Source organism: Piliocolobus tephrosceles, chromosome X (genome assembly GCF_002776525.5).
Source record: "Piliocolobus tephrosceles isolate RC106 chromosome X, ASM277652v3, whole genome shotgun sequence".
Taxonomy (NCBI): Eukaryota; Metazoa; Chordata; class Mammalia; order Primates; family Cercopithecidae; genus Piliocolobus; species Piliocolobus tephrosceles.
Genome location: NC_045455.1, coordinates 17693757 through 17719358, shown reverse-complemented (window position 1 = coordinate 17719358; position 25602 = coordinate 17693757). Strand labels below are relative to the sequence as shown.

Sequence of the window (25602 nt, the reverse complement as noted above, 5' to 3'; positions counted from 1 at the left end):
TTATAAAAGTCTAACTGTAGTACTGAGCTCGAATTTTATCTTATAGCAACTGTCAGAAATCCAGAAGTCCAACATGCAGATCAAGTCCAACATAGGCACATTAAAAGATGCACATGAGTTTAAAGAAGACCGTTCTCCATATCCCCAGGATTTCCATAATGTCATGCAGCTTCTTGATAGTCAGGTACGTGCAAGTGGGTGACAGCTGCAGTGGATGCCTTCCTTTTTCTTAGCGAAGTAATTTACAGTGAGTGTCAACTGCAGAAAAAATGTGTGTCTTTTTGAGTAACCATGAAGGTGACTAGCTCTTATTTTTCTCCTACAACATGCCTAAGTCATAAGAGGTGTTTGTTACACGCTTGCTGTTGGCAAATAGCATACACAACAGTTGGCAAAACTGTTTTGTTTCTTCTCTCCATGAAATCAATTTGAATTGGTTAGTATAACCTAGCTATTCATTTTTCATCTTTGAGATGTAGCTTTCAATTTCAAAAGGCGTAGAAGGGCATATTGAAGCACCAGATTTAGTTTTAGAGCTTAAATATACTGCTAATTGTATTTTTAGTAGAAATGGAGTTTCACCATATTGGCCAGGCTGGTTTCCTGACCTCAGGTGATCCACCCACCTTGGCTTAATTAGCTGGACGTGGTAGCAGATGCCTGTAACCCCAGCTACTTGGAGGGCTGAGGCAGGAGAATTGCTTGAACCCAGGAGGCAGAGGTTGCAGTGAGCTGAGATCACAGCATTGCACTCCAGCCTGGGCAACAAGAGTGACAGTCTCAAACAAAATATATATATGTGTGTGTGTGTGTGTGTGTGTATATATATATGTGTGTGTGTGTGTATATACGTGTGTGTGTATATATACACACGCACACACACGTATATATACATACACACGTATATATATACACACATATATATGTATACACACACACACACACACACACACACACACACACAGAGCTAACTGGCCAACTGATGATCTCTTAGATTTATGAGACAATCACTTTTATTTGGAAGTGAACTTCTGTAATCAGCACAATCTTCATCATGGCTATTTTGGTCACAGCAGTTTAGGGGAACAATTTTTTTAAACTAGGAAGAAAATAGAGATGAGAGCTTATGAATTCAGGATTTTTTTAAAAAGCCTGGGTCATTCTACAAAAGGTAAGTGGACTTTGGAAATAGGGATCACTGCTTCTTGCTTCAGTGCTCACCTCTTTCCTCCCCGACCCAAATCTGCCTGCTCCACTGCAGTCAGGCTGACCATGTCCCTGTCCTATCTGAAGTCCTTCAGTGACCCTTATTCTGGACTTCCCACCAGCTCGCAGGGTCCTTTGGGTTCTGGTCCCTGGGACATCTTTCTCTGTTCTTTTCTTTCCTGGCACTCCAGTGGCCCAGCAGCCCATGCCTCTGAGAACATGGCCTTCTGTGTTCTTCCTCAGTTCTGGCTGCCTTCCTGCCTGTCCTGCAGCTCCCAGTTTTCAGGACCTGTCTTTTACTCATTCTTTAGTATTCAGCCAGGGGGGCAGGTACCACTGTCAGAAAGTTCTCCTGAGCCTCTAGGCTATAGCATTTCTGTAGTCCCTAAGTGGGACCTGATCACATACACATTATATGTGGATTCTCCATGGCTGTGTCTACTTGCCTCCCATGCAGAGCAGGGCCTGTCTCTTAATCTTCTTTTAGCCTGCCAGTGGCCGTGCAGCGAGGTACCTGGTATATGGCAGGAAACCAGGAGCTGTGTCCTGAACTAACTGTTGACATCTGCTTCCAGCAGGCTGGAAACTACAGCTGGTCGCTCATGAACTGAAGGACATGGTTCTAAAATCCTAAGGTCCCACCTAAATTTCTTCTATTTCTGTCCAGTGAGTTGTGTCGTCAGTTCAGAACCCATGGCCTCAGAAACCTTGGTGTTTCCTTTTGGCCTCAGGTTGGCAAACTAGCACCTACTTTTGTAAATAAAGTGTTACTGGCTATGTCCCAGTAACATTTTATGAGTGCTAGTTCATTTACATCTTATCCATGGCTGTTGTCCCAATACAATTGTGGGATGACACAGCTGTATTGTGTTGTGTTGTGACCAAGTTGTTTGGCCCCCAGAGCCTATGATATTTACTATTAGCTCCTTACTCAAAAATTTTTGCTGACCCCTGCCTTATGGTATAAGATTAAAACCAGATGCAAATATATTTAAGCATTTTTGACTGTGTATATTCTAAAAAATACCAGCTGTATTAGTCTGTTCTCACACTGCTACAAAGAACCACCTAAGACTGGGTAATTTATAAAGAAAAGAGGTTTAATTGACTCACAGCTCCATAGGCTGTACAGGAGGCATGGCTGGGGAGGCCTTAGGAAACTTACAATCATGGCAGAAGGACAAAGGGAAGCAAACATGTCTTAAGATGGTGGAGCCAGGAGAGAGAGAAGAGGGAAGTGCTACACACTTTTAAAAAACCAGATCTTGTGAGAACTCACTCACTATCATGAGAACAGCAAGGGGGACGTCCATCCCCATGATTCAATCATCTCCCACCAGGCCCTTCCTCCAACACATGAGATTTGAGTGGGGACAGAGAGCCAAACTATTTCACTAGCTAAAATTTTACCAGATAGATAGTTGGGTTTCATAGATATTCACTAAAAAGGAAGCTTCCATATTGCATAGATCTCATTGTTACAGTTGTACATAAATTATTCTTTTATTTTGTAGGAAAGCAAATGGACAGCTCGAGTTCAAGCTATTCATCAAGAACACAAGAAAGAGAAGAGTCGGGTAAGGTTAAGAAGCCAATGGCCTAAAGTGGGCCATGTTTTAAAGGAATATTTGCTTTTCTTTTTAATAAACATAATACTTGTCCACTTAATAACATTTGGGGAGAAATGTGTAGCAAAATTAAAATTACCTATAATTCTAACACGAACAATAACCACTGCTACTACTTTCTTATAATTTGTTTCAGTTTTCTTTTATGCATTTCTGTAAGTGTAGAACCTCATATATACATAGCTTTACAACATTCAAATTATGTTTTATAGCTCTGTACACTTTACACTTTATATATCATAGACTTTTCCTAAGTTTTAAAGTATTCTTCAAAATCATGACTTTTAATGATGTCATGATGATCTTATTGGATGTATCATAGGTTACGTAATCATTTCTTCATTGTCAAATACATGTTTCTGATTTTTTTGCGTCACAGAACTGCAATGTAAGTAATTTTTTAAAAAGGCAAGAACTGTTTACATTAAAATCACTTTAATGAAAACAAGCTTTTAATTATGACACTGATTCTTTCACCTGAGTGCATCAGAAATTTAAGTGTTAAAATGTGTTTACACTAGTGCAAAATATCTAAAGTAGATGTATTTGAGAAGATCTTAAAATAGGAAAATTTCTGTTTATTTTTTCACTTGAAATTGTATTTTGTACCTTAGTATTTCTTGTAGATCTTTTCTGAATGGAAAAAATGTTTCCTCTTTTGCACATTTTCTAATATTACCTTTCTTAGTTAGTAGAATATTAAACAACAAAAGATCATATATGTGTATAATTACTAGGATGAAGTGTGTTCAGATGATCAAAAAATTTATCAGCTTATATTTCTCCAAAGTGGAACAAATACTGAGGAAGATGGGGGTAAAAAAGAAACTGTGAACAGTACTAGAGCCAAACTAAAGCAAAGCAAACAAAAACTAAAAATATTTCACAAAACATCCGCAGTTCTTGAGGAACTTCGATGGGAAAGTTAGATATTAATCTACCTTTAAGATTGTATCATTGCTAGAAAAGGAAATAGGAACCACTATTTTTCCTCTATTCCATTTATAATATCATTTCATCATGCAAATTTATAGTGATAATACACAGACATACAACCAATATACATCTATATACATACTTATATACAGTATATTGAAAATTGTATCACTGATGTGGCAGTTCAATTTAGGAGATATTTACTGAGCATCTGCTATGTACTACACTTTATAAGGCTAAAAAGAGGTGTGGAACAATGCCTGCCCTCAGACTGCTTACAGTACAAAAGGAGAGTAGGAGTGAGGCTACAGATATGGGAATCAGGATGGGATAAATGCAGAGTATCCTAGGGACTGAACGGAGAGAGTTTCTTGAAGTGGGGTTAGGGCTGTGTGTGGATCATGCCCATGTTTACTTCTTCAGCCTAAACAACTCTTCTGAGTTCCAGATTAGGTAGCCAGCTTTGTACTTGACATCTCCATGGGCTTCTCAAGTACAACTTGCCTAAGATGAAGTTCTTGGGTTTGTTCCCCAGACGTGGCAAATGGCACCCTCGTTCCTCCAGGTGCTCATCTTGATTCCACCTTTCTCTCTCAATCTCTGAGTCCAGGCTGTCTGCAGGGCTCGCTGTATGGAACCAGTTCTTCTGTTTCCTGTTGCCTCTACCACTAACTAAGCCTCCATTTCTGAATGGGCCCCAGGGTGGGTCTCCTCAATTCCAGCCTTCCCGTTCCTTAGTTTGCTCTCCACAGAGCCAGAAAAATAACCTGGCTGCTGGCCACCATTCTAGCCTCAGCCTGACCACTCCCACCCCCCGGAACCTCCTCCTTCCAGCTACAATTCTAATTCTAATTCTGCTAATTTTTAGAACATTCTGGCCTTTTCCTCTTTTATACCTGGTTGTCATTGTTGGGAAGCCCTTCCACTTTCTCTTCACATGGCTACCTCCTTGCCCTCGGTATGAGTTTTCTATTCTGTGTAGCAAATGACCACAAATTGAGTGGTTGAAAGTGGCATGTATTTCTCTTCTCAATGTATAGGAGTCCAGGCAGGGCTTGGCTGGGCTCAGGGACTCATAGGCTGCATTGAGAGTGTCAGCTGGGCTGTGTTCCTGTCTGGGGTTCCTTGTGGTTATTTGAAGGGCTGAAACTATCAGGTCCCAGAGGCTACTGCTTCTCCATAGCAGTACATAGCATGACAACTTCAAGGCCAGCTAGAGTGTGTCTCTCTTGCTTACATTCTCCCCCTTCAGGAAGGGCCTGGGACTTCTTACTTTTTGTTTGTTTTCTTTTTGGTGGGACAGAGTCTCACTCTATTGCCCAGGCTGGAGTGCGGTGATGCCATTTGGGCTCACTGCAACCTCCGCTTCCTGGGTTCAAGTGATTGTCCTGCCTCAGCCTCCTGAGTAGCTGGGATTATGTGCCATCATGCTGAGCTAATTTTTGTATTTTTAGTAGAGACAGGGTTTCACCTTGTTGGCTTGGCTGGTCTCAACCTTCTGACCTCAGGTGATCCACCTGCCTTGACCTCCCGAAGTGTAGGGATTACAGGCGTGAGCCACCACGCCCAGCCTGGAACTTCTTTAGGGGGCTCACCTGAATAAGACAGGCCCACACAGGTTAATCTTCCTTTTCATAACCTCAAAGTCTGCAGATTTGGGACTGCAATTGCATCTCCAAAGTCCCTTCACCTTTGCCATATTCTGTGGTTGCATTGTGAAAAGCACAATGTTCTCTTCAGACCAAGGGACAGCATCACACAGGGGTGTACACCAGGAGTGCAACCTTGAGAGCCCCCTGGGAACCCTGCCTACCCCACTGCCTCTGGTCTCTGGGTCCTGGTCACCTGATGTCACTCTATCCAAGTAGGTAGTCCCTTTTCTTTATTATTCCCATCACATCTCAAGCAGAGCTCTGAGCATTATTTTAAATAGTTTACTTGCTTATGTTTTTCCTTGTTTATTATCTGTCTCTCCAATCATATCCTTGGCCCTCTGAGTAAAGGGCTCTATCTGTTTCGCTCTCCATTGTCTTCCCAGCATCCACTCATGTGCCTGAAATGTGGTTGGCACTCGCTATGCACTTGCAGAATGAATGTGGAAGGTAGCTAGACGTCTAGCCAGGGCATCATTCAGCCTTGTTTTCATAGTTGGAGAAAGGCTGATTGTAGGGTTCAGAAGAGCAGGGTTACCAGAGTTGTCTGGAGGTCTAAGCACCATCTTCTGTAGGGTGGACACTAGTCCAGATTTCCACCCTGCACCTAGGGAGCTTCCCCCGTGGCAATTACTGTGTAGTCAGGACGATGGCGTTCACCTCCCAGCATATTTTATCTATGGCAGCTGAGATGCAGGATCCCAGGAGCAGTGGACAGTAGTTTCTCCGTACCACAAGCGGCTCCACTGTGCAAGGAGTGTTCTCCTTTGTCCCCCTGCATTACGCGGAAGCAAAAGTGGCCCGTTCTTACAGTTAATGTCCTGGTGTCCTGGTGCTGACTCACTGGCTCTCAGCTGCGCACATTTCTCCTCATCAGGGTGTTTTGTTTTGTTTTGTTTCGTTTCGAAAGCTGATTAACCAGCATACCATTGGTTTCATGGGAACATTTAGAAATAAATGGATACTTGTAGTTGCCATGTACTTAATCCTTCTAAGAGTTCTATGAGGTAGGTGCTGTCACCCATTTTACAGTTGAGGAAACAGGGGCTTAGACAGATGCTGTCTTGCCCACAGTCGCTGGTGTTTGAATGCAGGCCCTGTGTACTCCAGGGCCTACCACACTGGCTGGCCTGTCTAGCTCCAGGCACTTACCAGTGAAGCTCCCAGCTGGGAAGGAAAATAGGCAGCGACAGCTTCGAGTGGTTGCTTTTCTGTAAGAACGCAGGATCTTTTCTTTGGTTGCTCTGATATGGTAATCCCTAACCAGGATGCACTTCAGAATTATCTGAGACTGTTTTCCAAAGTACACGTGACCAGCTCCACTCCCTGAGATCTTGATTTAGTAGGTAAGTCTGGGACACATGGATTTTGGAAATAAACCAAAACCCACCCAGGCTATTCTGTTTTGGATCTATGGTTTGAACCACTGCTCTTAGATCATTAAAATCCCTACTCTTATTCTTCAAGCCATTTTTCTAGCATTGGTATTTAGGGACAGAATTCAGGTTTCTTTATTAATCGGTTGAGGGGGGGCGGATTTTTGGTTAAAGCCATCTGTGTTTCAAGCAGTTGTGGGAATTTCAGTGGCCTCTGGCTGGAATAGAAAGCGAGTTACAGTTTTTACACTTTGTCATTGTGAGTCGTGATGGAGAGAAAGACTGACGGTTGTCACCGAGGAAGAAGGTGAGGCCTTTACTGGTTTTGAGTGGGGCACACACCTCATGTACTGGGTACGTGAGGGGGATTTCTGCCACCACTAGGCTGCACTCCTTCCTTGCCTATTGGTTTGGCTTGTTTAGAAGCTGCTTACCTCTCCCTTCTTTTCTCTTAAACCCTAACAGAGGGGTGAATTCAATCAGGTTTAGTAATCTCTGCCTGAGACCTAACTATTAATTATTCCACATGATTGGTGCCTGCTATTCCCACAATGCACATATTGTATTTCTCTGTTTAGGGGAAGTTGCATTTGCCAACTTTCTATTGATTTACCTAGATTCTTGGCAATTTTTTTTTGTTTTAAATAACATTGGTAAGAGTTCAGAGGCAGTCACAGATAAGCGATGGCATGCCCTTTTTACCCAACAGAAGACTCTTGAGAGCTTGGGAGGTTGTCATATGGTCACATAATGAAGGAAGGGAGGATGGGGTGATGTGGACCAGTAGGGAAAAATGCGTAGTGCTTGAAATGGGATAATAGAAAATGGGCTCATGAGCTGCAACTTCAAAATAATTTCTGGCTGTGTTTGCCTAGACCCTCTCCATTCCTCTCTCCACGAAGTTAGATTTTCTCACATCTCCTTTGTTCCTGGGGTCTGGAGCAACTCCCTGTGTAGTTGATGAAGGCCAAGATCCTAAACCTCCATCCAGCAGCCTGGACATTTTTACTGGCTTTTCCTTCTATTTTCCAGCTCAGCATTTCCCAGACTGCTTTGGAGGCCACTTTTCCAGGGGCCTGTAAGGATGAAAGCTCTTGGCAATGCCCTCCTTGGGGGAGGTTCTTAGTATCCACTAGGATAGGAAAGATTCTTTTTAGGTTTCACTTAGAAAATCTTTCTAGATTGGTTCCACCCAGTGTTTGCCCAGCCTCATAGGAGCACAGAGATTTCAGAGGCAAGGCCATGCAGGATGCTAAGACACTTTTTTTTTTTTTTTTTTTGAGAGAGGGTCTTACTCTCTCGCCCGGGCTGGAGTGCAGTGGCATGAGCATAGCTCACTGCAGCCCCAACCTCCTGGGGTCAAGCAACCCTTCCACCTCAGCCTCTTGAGGAACTAGGACCACAGGCTCACCCCACCACACCTAGCTTAAGTGTTAAAACTTTTTGTAGAGACAGGGTCTTACTATGTTGCCCACGCTGATCTCCAACTCCTGGACTCCAGCGATTCTCCCTCCTTGGCCTCCCAAAAGAGCACTGACCTTGAAACATGCATGTGAAAGTTTAAGTCTGGGCTCTGTCCCCTTCAGCTGTTTCAATTAGGGCCAGTGACTTTACCTTTCTAGACTTGAGTTTTCCCATCTGTACAATGGGGCCAAAACATGTGTCTATAAAATTGTGGCGTGGACTCAACAAAATGAAGTGCATCTAGTACACAGTGAGTGTTAATTTTCTAAAAGCAAGCAAATGAGGAAATGCTGGTTTAGGTGCCCTTATATACTCATCTCAGGCATGGATACTTCCTGCTCCTTTATTTGATCAGCATACCCTGTCACTACTTCCAGGCCGTAGACTTGGAATGTCCTTCACCCCAATTATCAAGCCTTTTTTTTTTAAATTTTTTATTTTTTTGAGATAGAATCTCACTCTGTCGCCCAGGCTGGAGTGCAATGACATGATCTCAGCTCACTGCAGCCTCTGCCTCCTGGATTCAAAAGTTCTCCTGCCTCAGCCTCCCAAGTAGCTGGGATTACAGGCGCCCGCCACCACACCTGGCTGATTTTTGTATTTTTATTAGAGATGGGGTTTTGCCATTTTGGCCAGGCTGGTCTCAAACTCCTGACCTCAAGTGATCTGCCTGCCTCGGCCTCCCAAAGTGTTGGGATTACAGGCATGAGCCATGGTGCCTGACCTCAAGCACCCCCCACCCTTTTTTTTTTTTTTTAACCTTCTCTGTTTAAACAACTACTGAAATTGCTTTAAGCACCTTTCCTTCAATTATTGAAAACAAATTCTTGAATTCTTTTTGTCCAGTCTATGATCTTCCATGACATTATCTCGAAAGATGAATATATCTGTGTGTCTCTGTCCTCTGCTTCTCTCCCTTTCTTTCCCTCCCTTCCTCTTTCCCTCGAATCCCCATCATCGCCCTTCTTTTTCTCAGTAAACATTTATCAGTAAACATTTCTCAGAGAACCTGCTAAGGGCTAGGGATTGGGCTAGTTTCTGGGAATATAAAATAATTAAGATGTGGCTGGGCACGGTGGCTCATACCTATAATCCCAACACTTTGGGAGGCCAAGGTGGGTGGATCACCTGAGGTCAGGAGTTCGAGACCAGCCTGGTTAACATGGTGAAACCCCATCTCTACTAAAAATACAACATTTAGCCAGGTGTGGTTGTGTGGGCCTGTAATCCCAGCTGCTCAGGAGGCTGAGGCAGGAGAATTGCTTGAACCCAGGAGGCAGAGGCCGTAGTGAGCCAAGATTGCTCCACTGCACTCCAGCCTGGGTGACAGAGCGAGACTCCATGTAAAAAAAAAAAAAAAAATTAAGAAGTGCTCTCTGGCCTAGGATGGGCCAGGTGGCATGTGAAGGACAAGACTGCAGGAAAAATTTAGTACTGAGGGTCCGAGCCACTCTACAGGAGAAGCCTGAATCCTTTATCATTGCTCATCATGTGTTATTTCATGTTATGTGCTCTAGTTGGCTCAGCTGCTCCCAGTATCAGCATTGTCTGGGGTCATGAGCTCCTTTGGGAACACAGATGAAGCACCTAGAGCAGCCAGGGTCAGGATCTACCGTGATCAAAGATTTATTCAATGACTTGATGTGCATGGATAGCATCCGGCCAGCAAAACAGGCAGGGCATGTACCTGAAATCTGGAGAATGAAGACATTTGACTTGCAGCTTACAGACAGATGCCTTTCTTAACTTTTTTTCAGCTCCTGTCACATATAGAGAAACTTCGAACCTCAATGATAGATGATCTAAATGCAAGCAATGTTTTCTACAAGAAAAGGATAGAAGAGCTAGGGCAGAGACTTCAGGAGCAGAACGAGCTGATTATAACTCAGAGACAGCAGGTATGTCTGGCGACAATGTGGCACCGTGCTTCTTTAAGCAACGCAGTCTGCCTAAGAACGTGTGTTTTTTACTTTAGAGCATTTGTAAGTGGTATAAGGTGAGGAAGATGGAATATTTTTCCCCTTGTGATTGCTTGTAAAAGCTAGTGCAATAAAATACATTTTTAAAAGGTATTTAAAAGTAATATGTTGAAGATTTATACAGTTAAAGTTCAAAATTAATTTGATTTGAAGGTAAATAAGAATTTCATTCAGTAATTACCCTGAGAAGCAGCCAAATCCAGATGCAACTTAAAAAAACTTTTTTTGTTATTTTATTTTAGACTCAAGGTGTACATAGACAGGTTTTTTACATGAATATATTGTGTAATGGTGAGGTTTGGGTAATAACTTTTGCCTCTATGCTTTTAAAGTCCACATGCCCTATGTCCCTGGATGATTTAGTGAAAAGGTTAATTTACTAACAACATTATCTGTCCATTATCCCATGTGTGTGTCCCTGTCTAACTTCAGACATATCACTAGAAGACTGTATTTCTTTGCAGATTAAAGACTTTACCTGTAATCCATTAAACAGTGTCAGTGAACCCAAAGGTAAGTGGATGGGATCCTGGTGCCGGCGGCGAGGGGACCTCCCCAACTGCGCTGGGCTTCAGAAGAACGTGGGTCCCACTTGTTTATGTGTGCTAAGATGGCATTCTTCTTGTTGTATTGATTTGGTAGGTCCGTCCGTCCTCTATTATTCTAATTTGAGAGATTTGTTACCACAACCCAGAAAGGTGAAGAATTTAAAAAATCTAAACTATCACATAGTTGTTTCATTTTTTAAATCGGAGTACTATTAGGCACATAATACCTACTTGGGAACCATTTGCCTCTTAACTTATACACTGTAGAACAGAGTTCTGTGTATAAAAGCACAGGGTCTGTTGACAGGTTGGGTTCACCTACCATCTCTGGCACTTCATAGCTTTGTGAATCTCTGCCTCAGTTTCCTCAGCTTTATAGTAGGAATATGAATAGTGTTTCAGTCTGTTTTCTCTGCTATAATAGCATACCACAGACTAGTATTTATAAAGAAACAAAGTTTCTGGAGGCTAGGAAATCCAAGAGCATGGTGCTGACGTCTGGTGAGGGTCAGCCTATGGTGCAAGGCATCACCTGGCCAGCTAATGCATGAGACAGAGAAAGGAAATTGGTCCAAACTCATCTTTTAAAATCAGGAACCCACTCTCAATAACCAACCCATTCCTGCCACTATTGCCACGTAACATTGTTACAATGGCAGTTAAATTTCAACTTGCATTTTTGAGGGGACATTCAAGTCATAGCAAATAGTAACTACATCATAGGCTTGTTATGAGGATTAAATGGGATAATATACCTATTAAGCCCTCATTAAGTTAGCCATTATTATTGATATTAAGCTCTTGTTAGGCCAGGCATAGTAGCTCACGTTTGTAATCCCTGCACTTTAGGAGGCCAAGGCAGGAAGATCACTTGAGGCCAGGAGTTCGAGACTAGCCTGGACAACATAGCGAGTCCCCCTTCTCTAAAAACAAAAAATAAAAAATGAGCTGTGCATGGTGGCAGGTACCTGTAGTCACAGCTACTGAGGAGGCTGGGGTGGAAGAATCACTCGAGCCCAGAAATTCAAGGCTGCAGTGAGCTGTGATTCCACTACTGCACTCAAGCCTGGGTGACAGTGTGAGACACACATCTCTGAAAAAGCAAAAACCAAAGAACTCTTAATTATTCTAAAGTGTTATAAAGGCTTGCTGCATTTTTCTCAACTGTGGCTGTTTTGGGGTTATAGGTTTGTTCTATGCTTAGTGGGAATATGCACAACCTACTGACTGCACCAGTGATAGCCTGCCTACCTCCCTCCGTATCATTCAAGAACTGTCTCTCTTTCTCTCTCTGTCTCTCTCTCTCTCTCTCTCCCCCTCCCTCCCTCCCTCCTTCTCTCTCTGTCACACATACACACAGTAAACCAGTCAAGACCAGGGCAACAGCTGACTTTGCAAAAGAAAAAAAAAATAAAAAAGAGACCAGAAGGGAGACTGGAAGCCACAGGTTCAGGGTCTCACTTCTGCCTAGTTTTTTCCCGGTGATTCCAGTCCTGGTTCCTGCACGTCTCAGGTTGTTGAGGCATCTTTGTCTATTTGAGGGATGCCAAGTGGGGGTGGTGCTGGGGTGTATGCGCTGGGTTTCCTCCCTCTTGTTTTGAGATAGAGTTGAGGAAAGAGGGTTGTGGTTCCCTTTAACTCCTCTCCAAATAACAAGAGCTCAGGTAGGGAGGAATACTTGCAAAATTAACTAGATATCATAAATATTTGACTGCAAAATAATTCTGGGAAAAATTTAGCTTCAGAAAGATTAATGTTACACGTATTTATTCTCCTGGTGATGTGCTATATATTGGTACATTTCATTTATTGTTTTTCATGGGGGCACAAATTAGGATAAGCGCTACAAAAATTTAATCCATAGCTTGTGATTTTTTTTGTTCATTTATTTTTCTGTCATTTCAGGAAATCCTTTAGCCTGGCAGGCTTTTGAATCTCAGCCAACTGCTCCAGCTGTGCCTAGTAAGTTCCTATAATAGATGCAGGGCTCCAAAGGTATCTTTAAAATGCTAAACCAAAACATAACTTTTACTTACTATTTTTCAAGACTTTTCTTTGAAAACCAGTGTATTTAGAGGTCGCATAATGATTTATTTTGATTCTTGGTTTTGACCTCGTTCTAAAACTCAAGACTGAATATCCACGTGATATTGTGGTGATTTTGATTAGCTATAGCTATTATTTCACAATTTGTCTAAAAAGGGATGACTAAAAACTCCTTGGCATCACTTTAGTTTATACTTGTAGACTTCTCAAAGTGACACACTGGGTGACTGTGTGACTGTGTGTGGTGTCACCACACTTTGAAACTGCTGACACTCTTACTGCTGCAGGCTTTGACAGGTGTCCTGTCTGTCCTCACTTGTGGTCAGCCTGGCCATCTGCTCTATCTCCCAGAGCTGTCAAGATTCTGCAGTAAACCAAAAGGACATAATCTTTACAGTTTAGAAACTGACAGGTCGTTGTTTAAAAATACTAGCTAAATAGTTGAGATAGTTTTGCTTCCATTCAGGAAGGAGTAAGGGCAGATAGCCGTGCCATGTGCACGGCGATATGACCACAAGAGGAGTATGGGCTGAGGCTGAGCACAGGGAGACGGCACCACACACATGGGCCTAGGGATCTCAAGAGCACTGTGTAGTGACCAAAGGACATTCTTGACCATGTTTTGGAATTTGGCACTACTGGCCAGAAAATGCTGATGCTTTTAACCTCTCAGTCTTCTCGGAGGCTTCTTGAAGCCTCTCGTTGCTTCTTGCAGCTAAAGAAGTTAAGCAGTAGTTAAGGAGAGGAGCGAAGTTTAAGTGCCAAGAGCAGGGTTGAGAGAGTAAGAGATGCTGAACTTATAGCTTATGAAATGAAGGAAAAAACACATTTCAGAGAAGGATGGAAAGGTCAAATACTAAATTATTCAAACAAACAATCTTCAGCAGCTGACCAAACTCAAATATATACGCAGAAAAAAACAAAACAAAACCCAAGGCTATATTTAGTTACAGTGGTTTCCTCCAAATGGAGTATGCAAAATTATCTATTGGAATATGGGAAAAAATTATGAGAGATTATTTTTATGTATTAATAAATCTCATCCTTTTACTTTTTTCAAATTTTGTTTTAAAATGTACATATTCGTATTATAGTACATATAAAATTCATTTAAATAAATATGTGTATTTCTGGGGGATCTTTTACTGATTGGGGAATGTTGTCAAAAACTACGGATGCCACTGGCTCTAGAAAATTCCAAAAATAATAACAAAAAAATAGGCCCATAGCCCCAAAGGTAGGGGGTCCCTTCCAAGTGAGGCCCTGGCTCGTCCCATTCCTCTTCCCAGCATACAAAAGGATCTAAAAGCCAAGGTTCTAACGATGGCAGGGAAGTTTTCATCACTTAAAAGAAAACATACACTCTAAGATCAGAAAATCTAAATCACAAAGTGAAAGTCAGCTTAGGAGATATGCAATAAATAAATCAGACCTATACCCAGTAAAATGAAGATTTGTAATGTCTAATATAAGGCAGATATGGTCAAACCTGTTGATTCCACCTGTCTATACCCTTGGTGGTTTAGACACTAGTCAGTCATTTACTGATTTATTACCCTTTCATAATAAGGGAATGAATTCTGTAGTTTAGAGAAAAGACCAAATTGTGATCAATTTTAACAGCATCAGATCTTTTTTTTCCTGTAAAAGGCCAGATAGTGATTTACATTAGGCTTCACAGGCTAGATGGTCTGTTTTGCAACTACTCAGCTCTGCCATTGTAGTGCAAAATCAGTCATAGACAATACTTAAGTGAAGGAGCCATGTTCCAATAAAAACAGGCAGTGGACTGGGTATGTCTCATGGGCTATAGTTTGCCAGAACTTGATCTAGATTGTGCAAGTTGCAAATGGGTACAAAGGCAGTATTTCCAGAGTTTGTTAGCAATTTACAAATAGGAATAGAACACTTTCACTAGAAGCCATTGTGAAGATAAAAAATGTATACCTACAGAAGTAGCTGATGGCCGGGCGTAGTGGCTCATGCCTGTAATCCTAGCACTTTGGGAGGCCGAGGCAGGAGGATCACTTGAGGTCGCCAGTTCGAGACCAGCCTAGCCAACATGGTGAAACCCCGTCTCTACTAAAAATACAAAAATTAGCTGGGCATGGTGCTGCATGCCTGTAGTCCCAGTTACTTGGGAGGCTGAGGCAGGAGAGTCGCTTGAGCCCAGGAGGCGAAGGTTGTAGTGAGCTGAGATCACGCCACTGCACTCCAGCCTGGGCAATGGGAGTGAAACTCTATTTCAAAAAAAAGTAGCTGAGGTTTGTGGCCAGTACTTTTTAGGGTAAGATTAGAATTAAAAGTCTGTCTTGATAAAATAAGGAAGCAGTAAACTAATAGACCAATACTGTTTAGTAAAAACAAACTGGACAAATAAATAGTCCAGAGAGGACTCTCAGATAAGAATTGTCAAATATTTGAAGAAGGCCGTGGAATCTAATTTTCTGGAGAAATTTAAATTGGAGAGCATTTAGTTTTACTTAAGTTGGGCAAACCTCTTTCCACAGGCAGTGACTAAATTAATAGCTTCACATAATGTCTTCCAGCCCAGTGATTAGAGTACTTTTCAAAACTGGTTTATTGTGCGTGAATGTTCATTGCAGCATTATTCATAATAGCTAAACAGTGGAAACAACTTATAGGTCCATCAACTAATGAAAAGGTAAATAAAATGTGGTCAGTTTATAAAACAGAACATTATTTGCCCATAAAAATCCATACTGATATTTATATACATGCTACAGCATGGGTGAACCTTGATAACATTGTGTTAAGTGAGCAAATCCAGATGCAAAGGACTACATATTGTATAGCTTCATTTACTATATGAAATGTCAATAATGGGCAAATTCATAGAGATGGATAGTAGATTAATTGTTGCCTGGGGATGGGGAAGGGGCAGAAATGAGGTGTGATGGGTATTGGGCATGGGTATTTTGAGGGAGGTGATGAAGAAAATGTTCTAGAAGTGGACAGTGGTTGTGGTTGCACAGTCCTGTAAGTATGCTAAAAAACCACTGAATTGTATATTTTTAAAAGGTGAACATATCTCCATAAAGCTGTTATGAATATAAGTTTATGTTAGTTGTGTAATATCTTTGTCACTTGAAATATTTGTCCCTTATGGTCTGTATGTATCTTGACTAATTTGAGGCATATTTGGCTATCATCATGTTCGGATGCTTATGCTTTAATTATGGAACCTCTGAGTTTTTCCTTTTTATGCTGTTTCAGTGAATGCCCCAGCCCTGCACACTTCAGAAACTAAATCTAGTCTGCCAATGGCACAAGGTAAGTTTCAGTAATAGTCTCAGCGTTTTATGTGCAGTTGCCACCCGGAGTTAGATAACTTATTAACCAAAAGTGATTCTGTGGAGGTAATTTATAATAAAACAGGAAACATTTTAGTGATTGTAAAAACAGTTATTAAAACTGCAGTCTTCGTGTGTAATATTGTTGTAAACTGGACATATCCCCCAAAGTCTTAAAGTATAAAAGGTGTATATAGGTATAAAAGGTTGCCGGACTCACAAGTAGAGATTTTAACTTTGAGTAGTGTCTTGATTATTTATGATTTTTGTGGAAAGTAGTAGGTGTTGGGTAAGAATGGTCTGCTACCAGACCAGCCAACCAGCACATGCCACAGGGCGTATGTGGTTGTTTTTATAACTTTCAATGTGGCAGCAAGTCACCTTTTCTAAACAAACAGTTTGAATGACTGGTTGGGAAAATCTAGAAAAGACTTGTAATGGAAACTAAAGGAAATGGGTAGGAACCACTGGGTGAAATCATTGCCAGGCTTCAGTTCTTGGACCAGATCAAAAGGGTGATAATTGTTATTAACATGATCCAATAGACGGGCTGAATATTTGTAGCTGTATTTCACTTTTTATACAGTTAAAGTGATTACAGTTTTTATAGTATGTTCTTTAATATGATGTTTTCCTGTGGTCTGTTGGATATTACAAATGCATTAAGATGGGAGAAGGGCTATCTTTTTCCTGTCTCACATACAGTTGCTGTGGAATCCAATGATTACTTCAGTCTTCTTTCATTTTTGGTCTTTTAAAAAGGTTACACTTAAATCCATGATCTAACTGGTCAGTATAGTGGCACTTTTTGTCTTCACAAATACCATGGTCTGTATACCATGAACTTTAGTAATAATCCTTTTTACTCATGACTGACTCATGAAGTGTTTATTGCACCTTATTTTTTTTCCCGAAGATCACTTCAGGTGGATCAGTTGTCTTGTGTATGTGATCACAATATGTGATGTATAAATTCTCCACATATTGATCTTCTTATTTACAAGTGTTTAGAGCATGCAGTTTTTTCCTTTAGATCAGTAACAGATGAAAGCATATTGGACATAAATAAATTTGCTTTAATATTAAATGTATAAGAAAAGTATCTAGTAATCATTCGGTATTCATATTATTTTATGTCAGGTCTAAAATCTCTCTGTTGCGTCCTTTTGTAAAGCACTACTGGCCACTTCTCTTTTGTACTTCAACAGTGTATTTTAGTTTCTTTTACTTCCCCACCCCTCTACTTTGTTATTGTTAGCTTTCTGTATGACATTACACAAGGTCCCAGTTTCTTTGTCATATATTTTGTTGCTAACTAAGGGACACCCTGGTAGGTACATTAAGCTGTCAGGGGTTAATTCAAGGGTTTGGACAAATCGATCATTTCTAAAGCATGTGTTCTTGGAGACCCTACCCTCACTGGCCCAGAGTTGCATGAATCAGTCATGCCCCCTTCCTGGCATCTGCTGGGATTGAAATGCTAGTTTTAAATGCCAACCAGACCTGGCACAGGGCCTACAGCCCTTGGATGGGGATCAAAGCTGATTCGTGAGCATCTCAGTGGGCAGAAGCTAGGAAGAGACTTGGCCAGGGCCTGCCAACGTCCCCCACCCCATCAGGCCAGCTTCCCCAGGGCGGCAGGGGCAGGGCAGGTTAGTCATGGATTGCATAATGTTTATTCGCCCGTTCACTCTCTGTCCTTTGTTCCATCTCAAAGCTTGATGAGGTTCTTTACCATGAAAAATCTCACGATTCCTTACCTTTGGGGGTTGGGTCCCCTGGGAAACAGACTGATACAGAAGTTTACAGGTGGGACGGGGGTTGCCCTCGGACAGCACCTGTGAGAGAAGCAGTGTTGGGCAAAGGGGACATTAAACCCAGGTGCAGCTGCAGTAGAGGCCTCAGCCAGCCCTGCCTCAGAGCTGCAGAGCTGGGATGAGTGCTTCGGCTTGTCCTCCACTGAGGCAGGGGTGGGGGCCATTGCCCCTTGCATTGATTTGTCATCTGATGGGGGCTGCCCCGAGGAGAGAGTGAGCTAAAGCAGCCTGGAAGGAATTCCACTGTAAGCTGCTAGGAGCCAGCATTGCCAGTGCTTCTGTCCTGATAGGATCTAGGTAAAATGGGAGCCCTGATGGCTCCCTGCTTTCAACTCTGTTACACGAGCTGAACAGACAGTAGGTTCTGATTCGAAGGCAGTTGATAGGATGAAACACGGGTTCTGGAGAAGATAAACAATCAGGTTCTGATTCGAAGGCAGTTGATAGGATGAAACACGGGTTCTGGAGAAGATAAAAAATCAGGTTCTGATTTGAAGGCAGTTGATAGGATGAAACACGGGTTCTGGAGAAGATAAACAATCATGCTTGATTCCCATCCCCTAGTATGTGTTTTTACTGGACAAACCTCAAATAACTTTTTGTAGTATTTTCACCACTGGAGACCACTTTGCTCTTTGCTCATGGAGTTGTGACTAAATGGTGGTATTAGGATGCCCAGAAAATAAAGTAGACTTTGTTGCTGTTAAACTGACCCATACACCAATTGCTTAGGTTGCCTGACCTGATAATATGGCCCACTTTTAGAGCGACGAGTGCAGTGAGGATGCAAAATAACCACTTTTCCCAAAGTCTATGGGCACCTGCTAGGTTCTACCTACATGTGAAGCCCTCCTTTAATTTGGCCTATAAATTGTGAGGGGCTTGTGTATACGTGACTTTAATTGTATATAGCTACAATGATGACCACAAAAACTGGAAACTATTTTTTTTTTTTTTTGACACTGGGCATTTCTCTGTCGCCCAGGCTGGAATGTGGTGGTATGATCATAGTTCACTGCAGCCTCAACCTTCCGGGCTCAAGTGATCCTCCCACGTAGTTGAGACTGCAGGGGTGCACCACCATACCTGACTAATTTTTAAATTTATTGTATAGACAGCATGTCATTATGTTGCCGAGGCTAGTTTCAAACACCTGGACTCAAGTGATCCTCCCACTCAGCCTTCCAAAGTGCTAGGACCACAGGTGTGACCCACTGCACCCAACTTAGAAACATTTTTATTAGACTTTACAGTTATTATGTTTTGCCCTCAAAGCAAGTATTCTACATCTTGAAATACTGCAACTTAACACAAGCAATAGTTTATTGTCCAATACATGACAGGTGGTGTGCTCCAGACTTCTGGTGTATTGTGTCTCTTGATGGAAAGAAAGATGGCTTCCCCCTCTGGACACCACTGGCCCAAATAGTGTTACAGAAGTGCGATGGGGACTGTTGAAAGGAAGTCTCAGTTCAGTGGAATTCCACCCTGTAAAGGAGAATGGGCCTGTTCCCTGTCAGGTGACCATGCTTACGTGCAGTCACAGGAGGAAATGTTTGGATATGCCAATAGGATCTCCTAGACATACATCCTGGAAAAGCTCAGAAGAGTCTTCAGTGAACATGTCTTTGACAGGAGTTAACATGCCACACGTAGTTATCTGTTTCTCTAGCGGTGTTTCGTCACTCCTGCTTTCCTTCCTTCACCGACCACTGGGTAATGACAACTGTGGGCCACTCCTGAGGGTAACACCAAGGCGGGCATGACAGAGATACAGAAATGAATCAGAAGGTAACTTCTGAATCAAATGTAACTTCCCCAAGGAACTTATAGCTTATAAAGGAGACCACATGTTTATAATTATGGTGCAAGGTGAGAGCCACTGAGAAATGAAATGGGTATCCAGGCAGGGGAGAGATTTTCTCCATTTGGGAGACTCTGGGAAGACTTCCTGGCGTAGCTGATATTTGGCCGTTTGAGCCGAGTAGGAGGTGAATATATTGGGATGGCATCCTAGGCAAAGCCAACAGTAAGAAGGAAAAGGTGGCAGGAAAGCACTAGATGTGAATTAGCAGTGCAGAGTAATTACTTGGCCACGTATAGAGAAGAGGAGGAGATGTGAGGGAAGTGAGATTGGTTGAGGGCGTTCATGGCAGCTGTTGAGTGCCAGGCTGCAGCTGTCCAGGGTCGTTTTTGGGGCAATGTGTAGCTGCTGAGTGTTCTTGAGGCTGGGCTTGCAGAATTGGAGAGCTGGGCTATGGGAGGCTTGGCCTGACCAGAGCATCTCCAAAGAATCTGAGCTGGGGAGACCAGTTGTGGGTGTGGGTAATCCTGCATTTGAGATTCCTCCCCAGGAGTCTGGGTTGTGGTGACAAGAGTGGAGAAGGAGTGGACAGACCAGCAGTTTGGTGGAGCTGGCAGAAAGGCTGAGCAGATGATTGGGGACCAGGGCCAAGGCCAAGGAAGGTCAGAGCACAGTGAACTCTAATAATGGGTGGACAGCGGTGGCATTTGAAGAAGTCAGGAAGACAAGCTTAGTGAGCGCCAGTGGGCAGGCATCATCGCTTTGTGGCCAAGTGCCCAGACTTTGGAAGCAGGCAATCTGGATTCACAGCCCAGCCCTAAGCTGTGGGCTTAGGGACTTTTCCTACCGAGTGCAGAGAGCATCCATGGCTACCGTAGTGGCCATTGTGATGGGCCAGCAAGGCACAAGCCACTGAGTAAGCTCTGGCCATTGTTAGCTTCTAAGGTAGGCACAGTGAAGTCCAGCCGAAGTCAGCCAGGGGCAAAAGGGCAGGGCTAGTTAGAGGACCAAGATCCTTTCTTCTGGAGACAACGGCAGGAAACTGACAAGGATTTTTTTGAAAGCCTCTGGCAAGTTCATGGGAGACTCAGACCTCTGAGTGTTTTGACTCTCTCCCTGGATCTCAGCTCAGGACAGGTTCTGGGATGTTTGAAGGCTAGACTGGTAGCTTACAAAGCACGAGCAGGGCAGGTCCTTCCCTCCTGATATAGGACGTCAGCCTGCTTGTTTTGGGAGCTGGGATGTGGCCAGTCTCACTTTCCCGAGCCCTTGTGATGGAAGCCATGTTCGGGAATCTCCCCTTCTACCAGAACTCTTCCTCTCTACACAGAGGGAAACATGTCAGAACCTGGCAGTTATCCTGACTCTAGAGAAATAAGTCATAGGAGTATCCCTGCAATAAAATAATAAATATGTGTGAGATGATTTCATGGAAATTTTAGTAAAAATTTCCTTGTGACCTTGTTTTGATCACAAGTACAATAAAATACAAATGGTGTGACTTTTTAAAATCTGAAATTAGTTATCCTCCTTAAATCTCTGTTTTCAGCTGTTCATACTAGTCATATAGTCTATTTGTATAATTTTTAAAAATCTTAATGCTCTATAACAAATTTGAAAAGCACATTTTTGGTGGTCAGCAGTTGTGGTACCTGGTGGGCTTAAATGCTTCTTCATGGCTATGTCCACACTTCAGCATTAAGGTGGTCTTAGTCATAGGCTGCATTCCAGAAGTTCACTTGAAAGTAGTTTCAGATGCATTTCTCCCATACAGCCAATGTTACATACATTGACTAGGTTGCTGGCTAAGCTGTAAGAACCTATCTATATATACCTAAATCTGTCTCTCTTTCTCTCTATCATCTCTCTGTCATTTATCTATCTGAAATAGAGTTCTAGAAATACCCTTTAATGAATAAAAAGCCAGACCCTTTAAAGTGGGAAGCATTAAATTTGAGATACCACACATGTGGATCCCTGCCCAGCCACCTGACGAGCACTCAGTAACTGTTGGCCATTTTTACCCTGGCTCGTCACCCACTCCCAGGTCTGGTGGTGGAATGAAATGACCTCCCACTTGGAGGTAAAAGTGGAGAGCTGGTGGGGGGAAGTGCACCGTATCAGTCTCCAAGCTGAAGGTGAGTGAACCATGCACCAACTTTGCTGGTTGCATTTCATTCCATGTCTAATGCCTGACCACCATCATTAAACCTTCACCCAAAACCTGACCTTCCCCATGAAGGAAATTTCCTTCAGTTGATGGAATAGGGTTTGGTTTTATGCCTGCTGCTGACAGGTTTCCTTGTGTATACATATAACATTTCTCTGGGAATAGTCATCCAAAGACCTCATCTCCCCTGAGTGCGGTTGCTGCTCTAGGGTGAGATTGGGAAGAGTCCTTCCTCATCTGCCCAGCTGTGGGTCCAGGGCATTCTCCAGTCCCGGAACTAGGTCTTGAAATGTATCCATGCAGGTGTCGAAGAATGGCTCTCCGTCTTGCTGCTGACCTCTCTCCTGTCGTTCCCCTTTTATCTTCTTGGTCTTACCACTTGAAAACCATGGGGTTAGCACCGGGAACAAGTGGGAATCCCAGGGCTTTGGAAATTTTTTATGTTTTTGTAGTTGAAATATTTTCATTAATTTTCTGTTTAGCCACTTGATCGAAATACTTTATAAGTAATGAAGATCTTTTGCAGTTGTGCCCTTGTGTCATAAAAGGCTATTGCATACTAGGTTGATGAATAAGAAACTCTAACTTAATTATTTAAAACTATAATTTCTGTAGAGTTTAGTTAATGGAAAGCACATAGAAATTGAAGATACCATGAAAAGGTGACCATCTTTGACTGATTGCCTCAACATTTTTTCCTCAGTAAATATTTGCTATTTAGGCATGATTAAAATACCATGGAATTATATCTTTCCAAATCATTTGAAAGGAAACTAATGTTACTTTGCTGTTGTCCTGTTTGTACTGTTCTTATTTTTCCTTGTTAATAGAACAGGCATTCCCGTCGCACATACTGGAACCCATAGAAGAACTTTCAGAGGAAGAAAAAGGTAACAAAGGGCTTAATCAGGTTTACCTGCGCATATTATATTTATATACCAAAACCCAGGCCTGGAAAATATGAGCCAGTGGTTTTTATTCTACTACATCAAAATTAGGAAAGACATTTAGATTTGGATTTTACTTCCAACCCACATGGAGTATTCTGTTATCCTATTCTCCTAACATTCTGTTCTGCTTTCCTCTGCTTCACAGTATTCTTACGCAAGCAGATAAGAAATTTTCTGTGTCAGGGAACTTGAAAAAATATTTAAGTCTTTATTTTAATGCAGATTTTTCTGATGAGATGACATATTGACACACACATGTGTACTAGATGATCTGAAAAGATTTGTGTCATAGTGGTGATTTATCATAACCTTAATCTGAAATGAATTGGTGAAATGCTTATTTCCAAATTATTTTTAATAGCAAGAAAAGCATAATGTCTAAGTTCTGGATGTGGAATATTTATGTGCAAAACAATATCTTTATGGTGGAATTTGGGAGCTGTTACGGGTGTTGGGAGATAATTATTACTGCTTACTCATTTTATTTAATAGTCCTAAAAATTATTTTCTGTTGATCAGTTTTTAAAATTTATGAAGAAAGCTTTACTTATGAGGAACATTTTCTAATGCTAGATTTGTAGATTTTGAAAACAATTATATTTGAATCAATTTATCATAACTTTTTCTTATTAATTATAATAATTCACCATATATCACTTCTTTAGGAGAATTTAAGCAAATTGTCAACACTTAGGTGGATTCTGGTTTTGTCATTTTTGTCAGGAAGAGAAGTCAAATGATATGTATTTTAATATGTAAATTCAATATTTATTATAACTCTTCCCTTGTTCTCTAGACATTTACCAGTTTTTTATTTTTATTTTTATAAGGCTACAAATTGAGAATTGACTAGATCAGGCATATTCATAATACCTATATGAGGTATACTTTCAAGTCTAATCTTGCTGTGCTAGTGATCAGTCACTTTTTGATGTTTTTATGGGGTTTGCTTATTTTGCTTCCATGTATCTTTGTAATTTGTCTTGACTTTGTATATTTTAGGCAGACCATTTAGCTTAGGATTGCATATCTTCCTGTCCCAATAGTTGTTCATGTTTGGCACTGATTTGGAAGAGTTTGGTTTTAGTTGCTTCATTTTCTTCTTATTTCTTTGTAATTGCTGTTCCAATGTTTAGAAACCTGCTTCTTTCAGAAACAAGAGTGACTGTAGGTGCATTAAATTACAGAAAGCCATAAAAACTTGTTGAGGGAAATTTTGGGGTACTCTGATGAGCATCACTTTAAAAGATATTGTCACCTTCTTATGGGGTCCTCAGCCTTGTTCCACTGTTAAGCAAATAAATTGGGGTGGGTCTTTCCCAGGTACTTCCAGCACCTTAAAGATGGCCACAACCCAGGCATCAAACGAGATCCTGCAGGCTAAATCGATTCCACAGACGCTGATTTATTCGAGCTGCACTGCTGGCAAATATTTTACAATCGGTTGCCAATATTTAATTGTAGTGCAATCTACACAATTTAATTATCTATCACTACATGATAAAGTCCCTTCCAACTCAGAAATTCTGGTCGTTGTTTTTTTTTAATTATTGGCTTCATGCCACAATACAATACCCTGGAAACCCTGGGTCATGGTCTACTGAGCAACATTTAGCAGGGCTGAGCCGCCATTGCCAGCTATGGAAGCCACCTCCGGTTTGCCATAATCCCCCTCAACTCTTTTGCCCCACATTGCCTTCTTTGCTTTATGTAGGCATTTGAGCGTCTGAGCCCTATAAAGTTGAAGAGAAATAGGGCTTTAAAAATACTGTCTTTAAGTGATTTTCAACTAACCCTGCTGGTTTCCCAGAAACGGGATGAACAAATCTTACCCTATTTGAGTTCTGAATAATGACACATCATTTTGCTTGCAAGTAACACGCTTCCTCTCTCCTACATACATATCATTTACTGATGTCCAAGACATAAAATCCCGTATTCTTTGAAGAATCTGTGAAACATGTCAGGAAGTTCATAGAAAAGGTCACGTAATTTCAAAACTGGAACTTCAGGTCATGTAGTTCACACTCGTTTAAAAAATGACTAGTGAGGGTTCCTATAGGAATCATGATTGTCCACCATCACCCAGAGTGGTCTTCTAACTTCCAGTTCCAGATTTCACCCTCTGCCTGTGCTTTTAGAGTTCTTCCAGTCAATGTAAGACGGTAGCTTGGAATCACTCAAAGCAAACACCACCATTGGTTGCTGCCACATTTAGGGGGCTGGACTGGAAAAGAAAATAACCCTTGCCATGCTCCATGTGTACAGCTCTGGCAGTAGATGGGAGAGTGCTGAGGACCATGGAAAATACCTCAGGGTCCACGTGCACCACTGCAGAAACCAGTGACTGCCTCCTTCTAGCACCTGTGTGGAGTTAACATACTGACAGCAGATTAACTGCCATCAATAAATTCCTCAGCTTGTGCTAACATTTTGCAGATAAGTGCTTGCGAAGCTCAATTTTGGTAGTGGTTTGCAAAAACAGTGTGGCTTTTACTAAGAAGTAACTCACACACGCATATTTTTGTGTACCTGCTTTTTGAGCAGAGGCATATTTGATCTTGCTGTTTTATAGATGCTAGAACGTGAGGGCCAGAAGAGATCTTAGAGGCCATTTTATTTTCCAGAAAGAAAACATAGGGGGATTAAGAGCCTGCTTAAGGTTGTTGGGTTTAATTAGTGACAACATCCAGGTTTTCTACTGTCCATAGT

General features: G+C 41.8%; 2 protein-coding genes across 3 annotated transcripts in view; one reads left to right on the top strand and one right to left on the bottom strand.

Moving 5' to 3' along the window:
- UGGT2 (UDP-glucose glycoprotein glucosyltransferase 2) overlaps nt 1-25602 on the bottom strand; it is a 586709-nt gene that overhangs the window by 410196 nt on the left and 150911 nt on the right. The window lies entirely within an intron of this gene.
- The window catches only part of LOC111546582 (zinc finger protein DZIP1), a 63491-nt gene that overhangs the window by 22050 nt on the left and 15839 nt on the right, over nt 1-25602 (top strand). For both annotated transcript variants that reach the window (XM_023218053.2, XM_023218052.1), the window contains exons 9-15: nt 47-184; nt 2721-2783; nt 10020-10160; nt 10706-10754; nt 12695-12751; nt 16073-16129; nt 22771-22830. In XM_023218053.2, coding sequence (XP_023073821.1) covers nt 47-184; nt 2721-2783; nt 10020-10160; nt 10706-10754; nt 12695-12751; nt 16073-16129; nt 22771-22830 — 565 coding nt within the window. The remainder of the gene's footprint in view (nt 1-46; nt 185-2720; nt 2784-10019; nt 10161-10705; nt 10755-12694; nt 12752-16072; nt 16130-22770; nt 22831-25602) is intronic.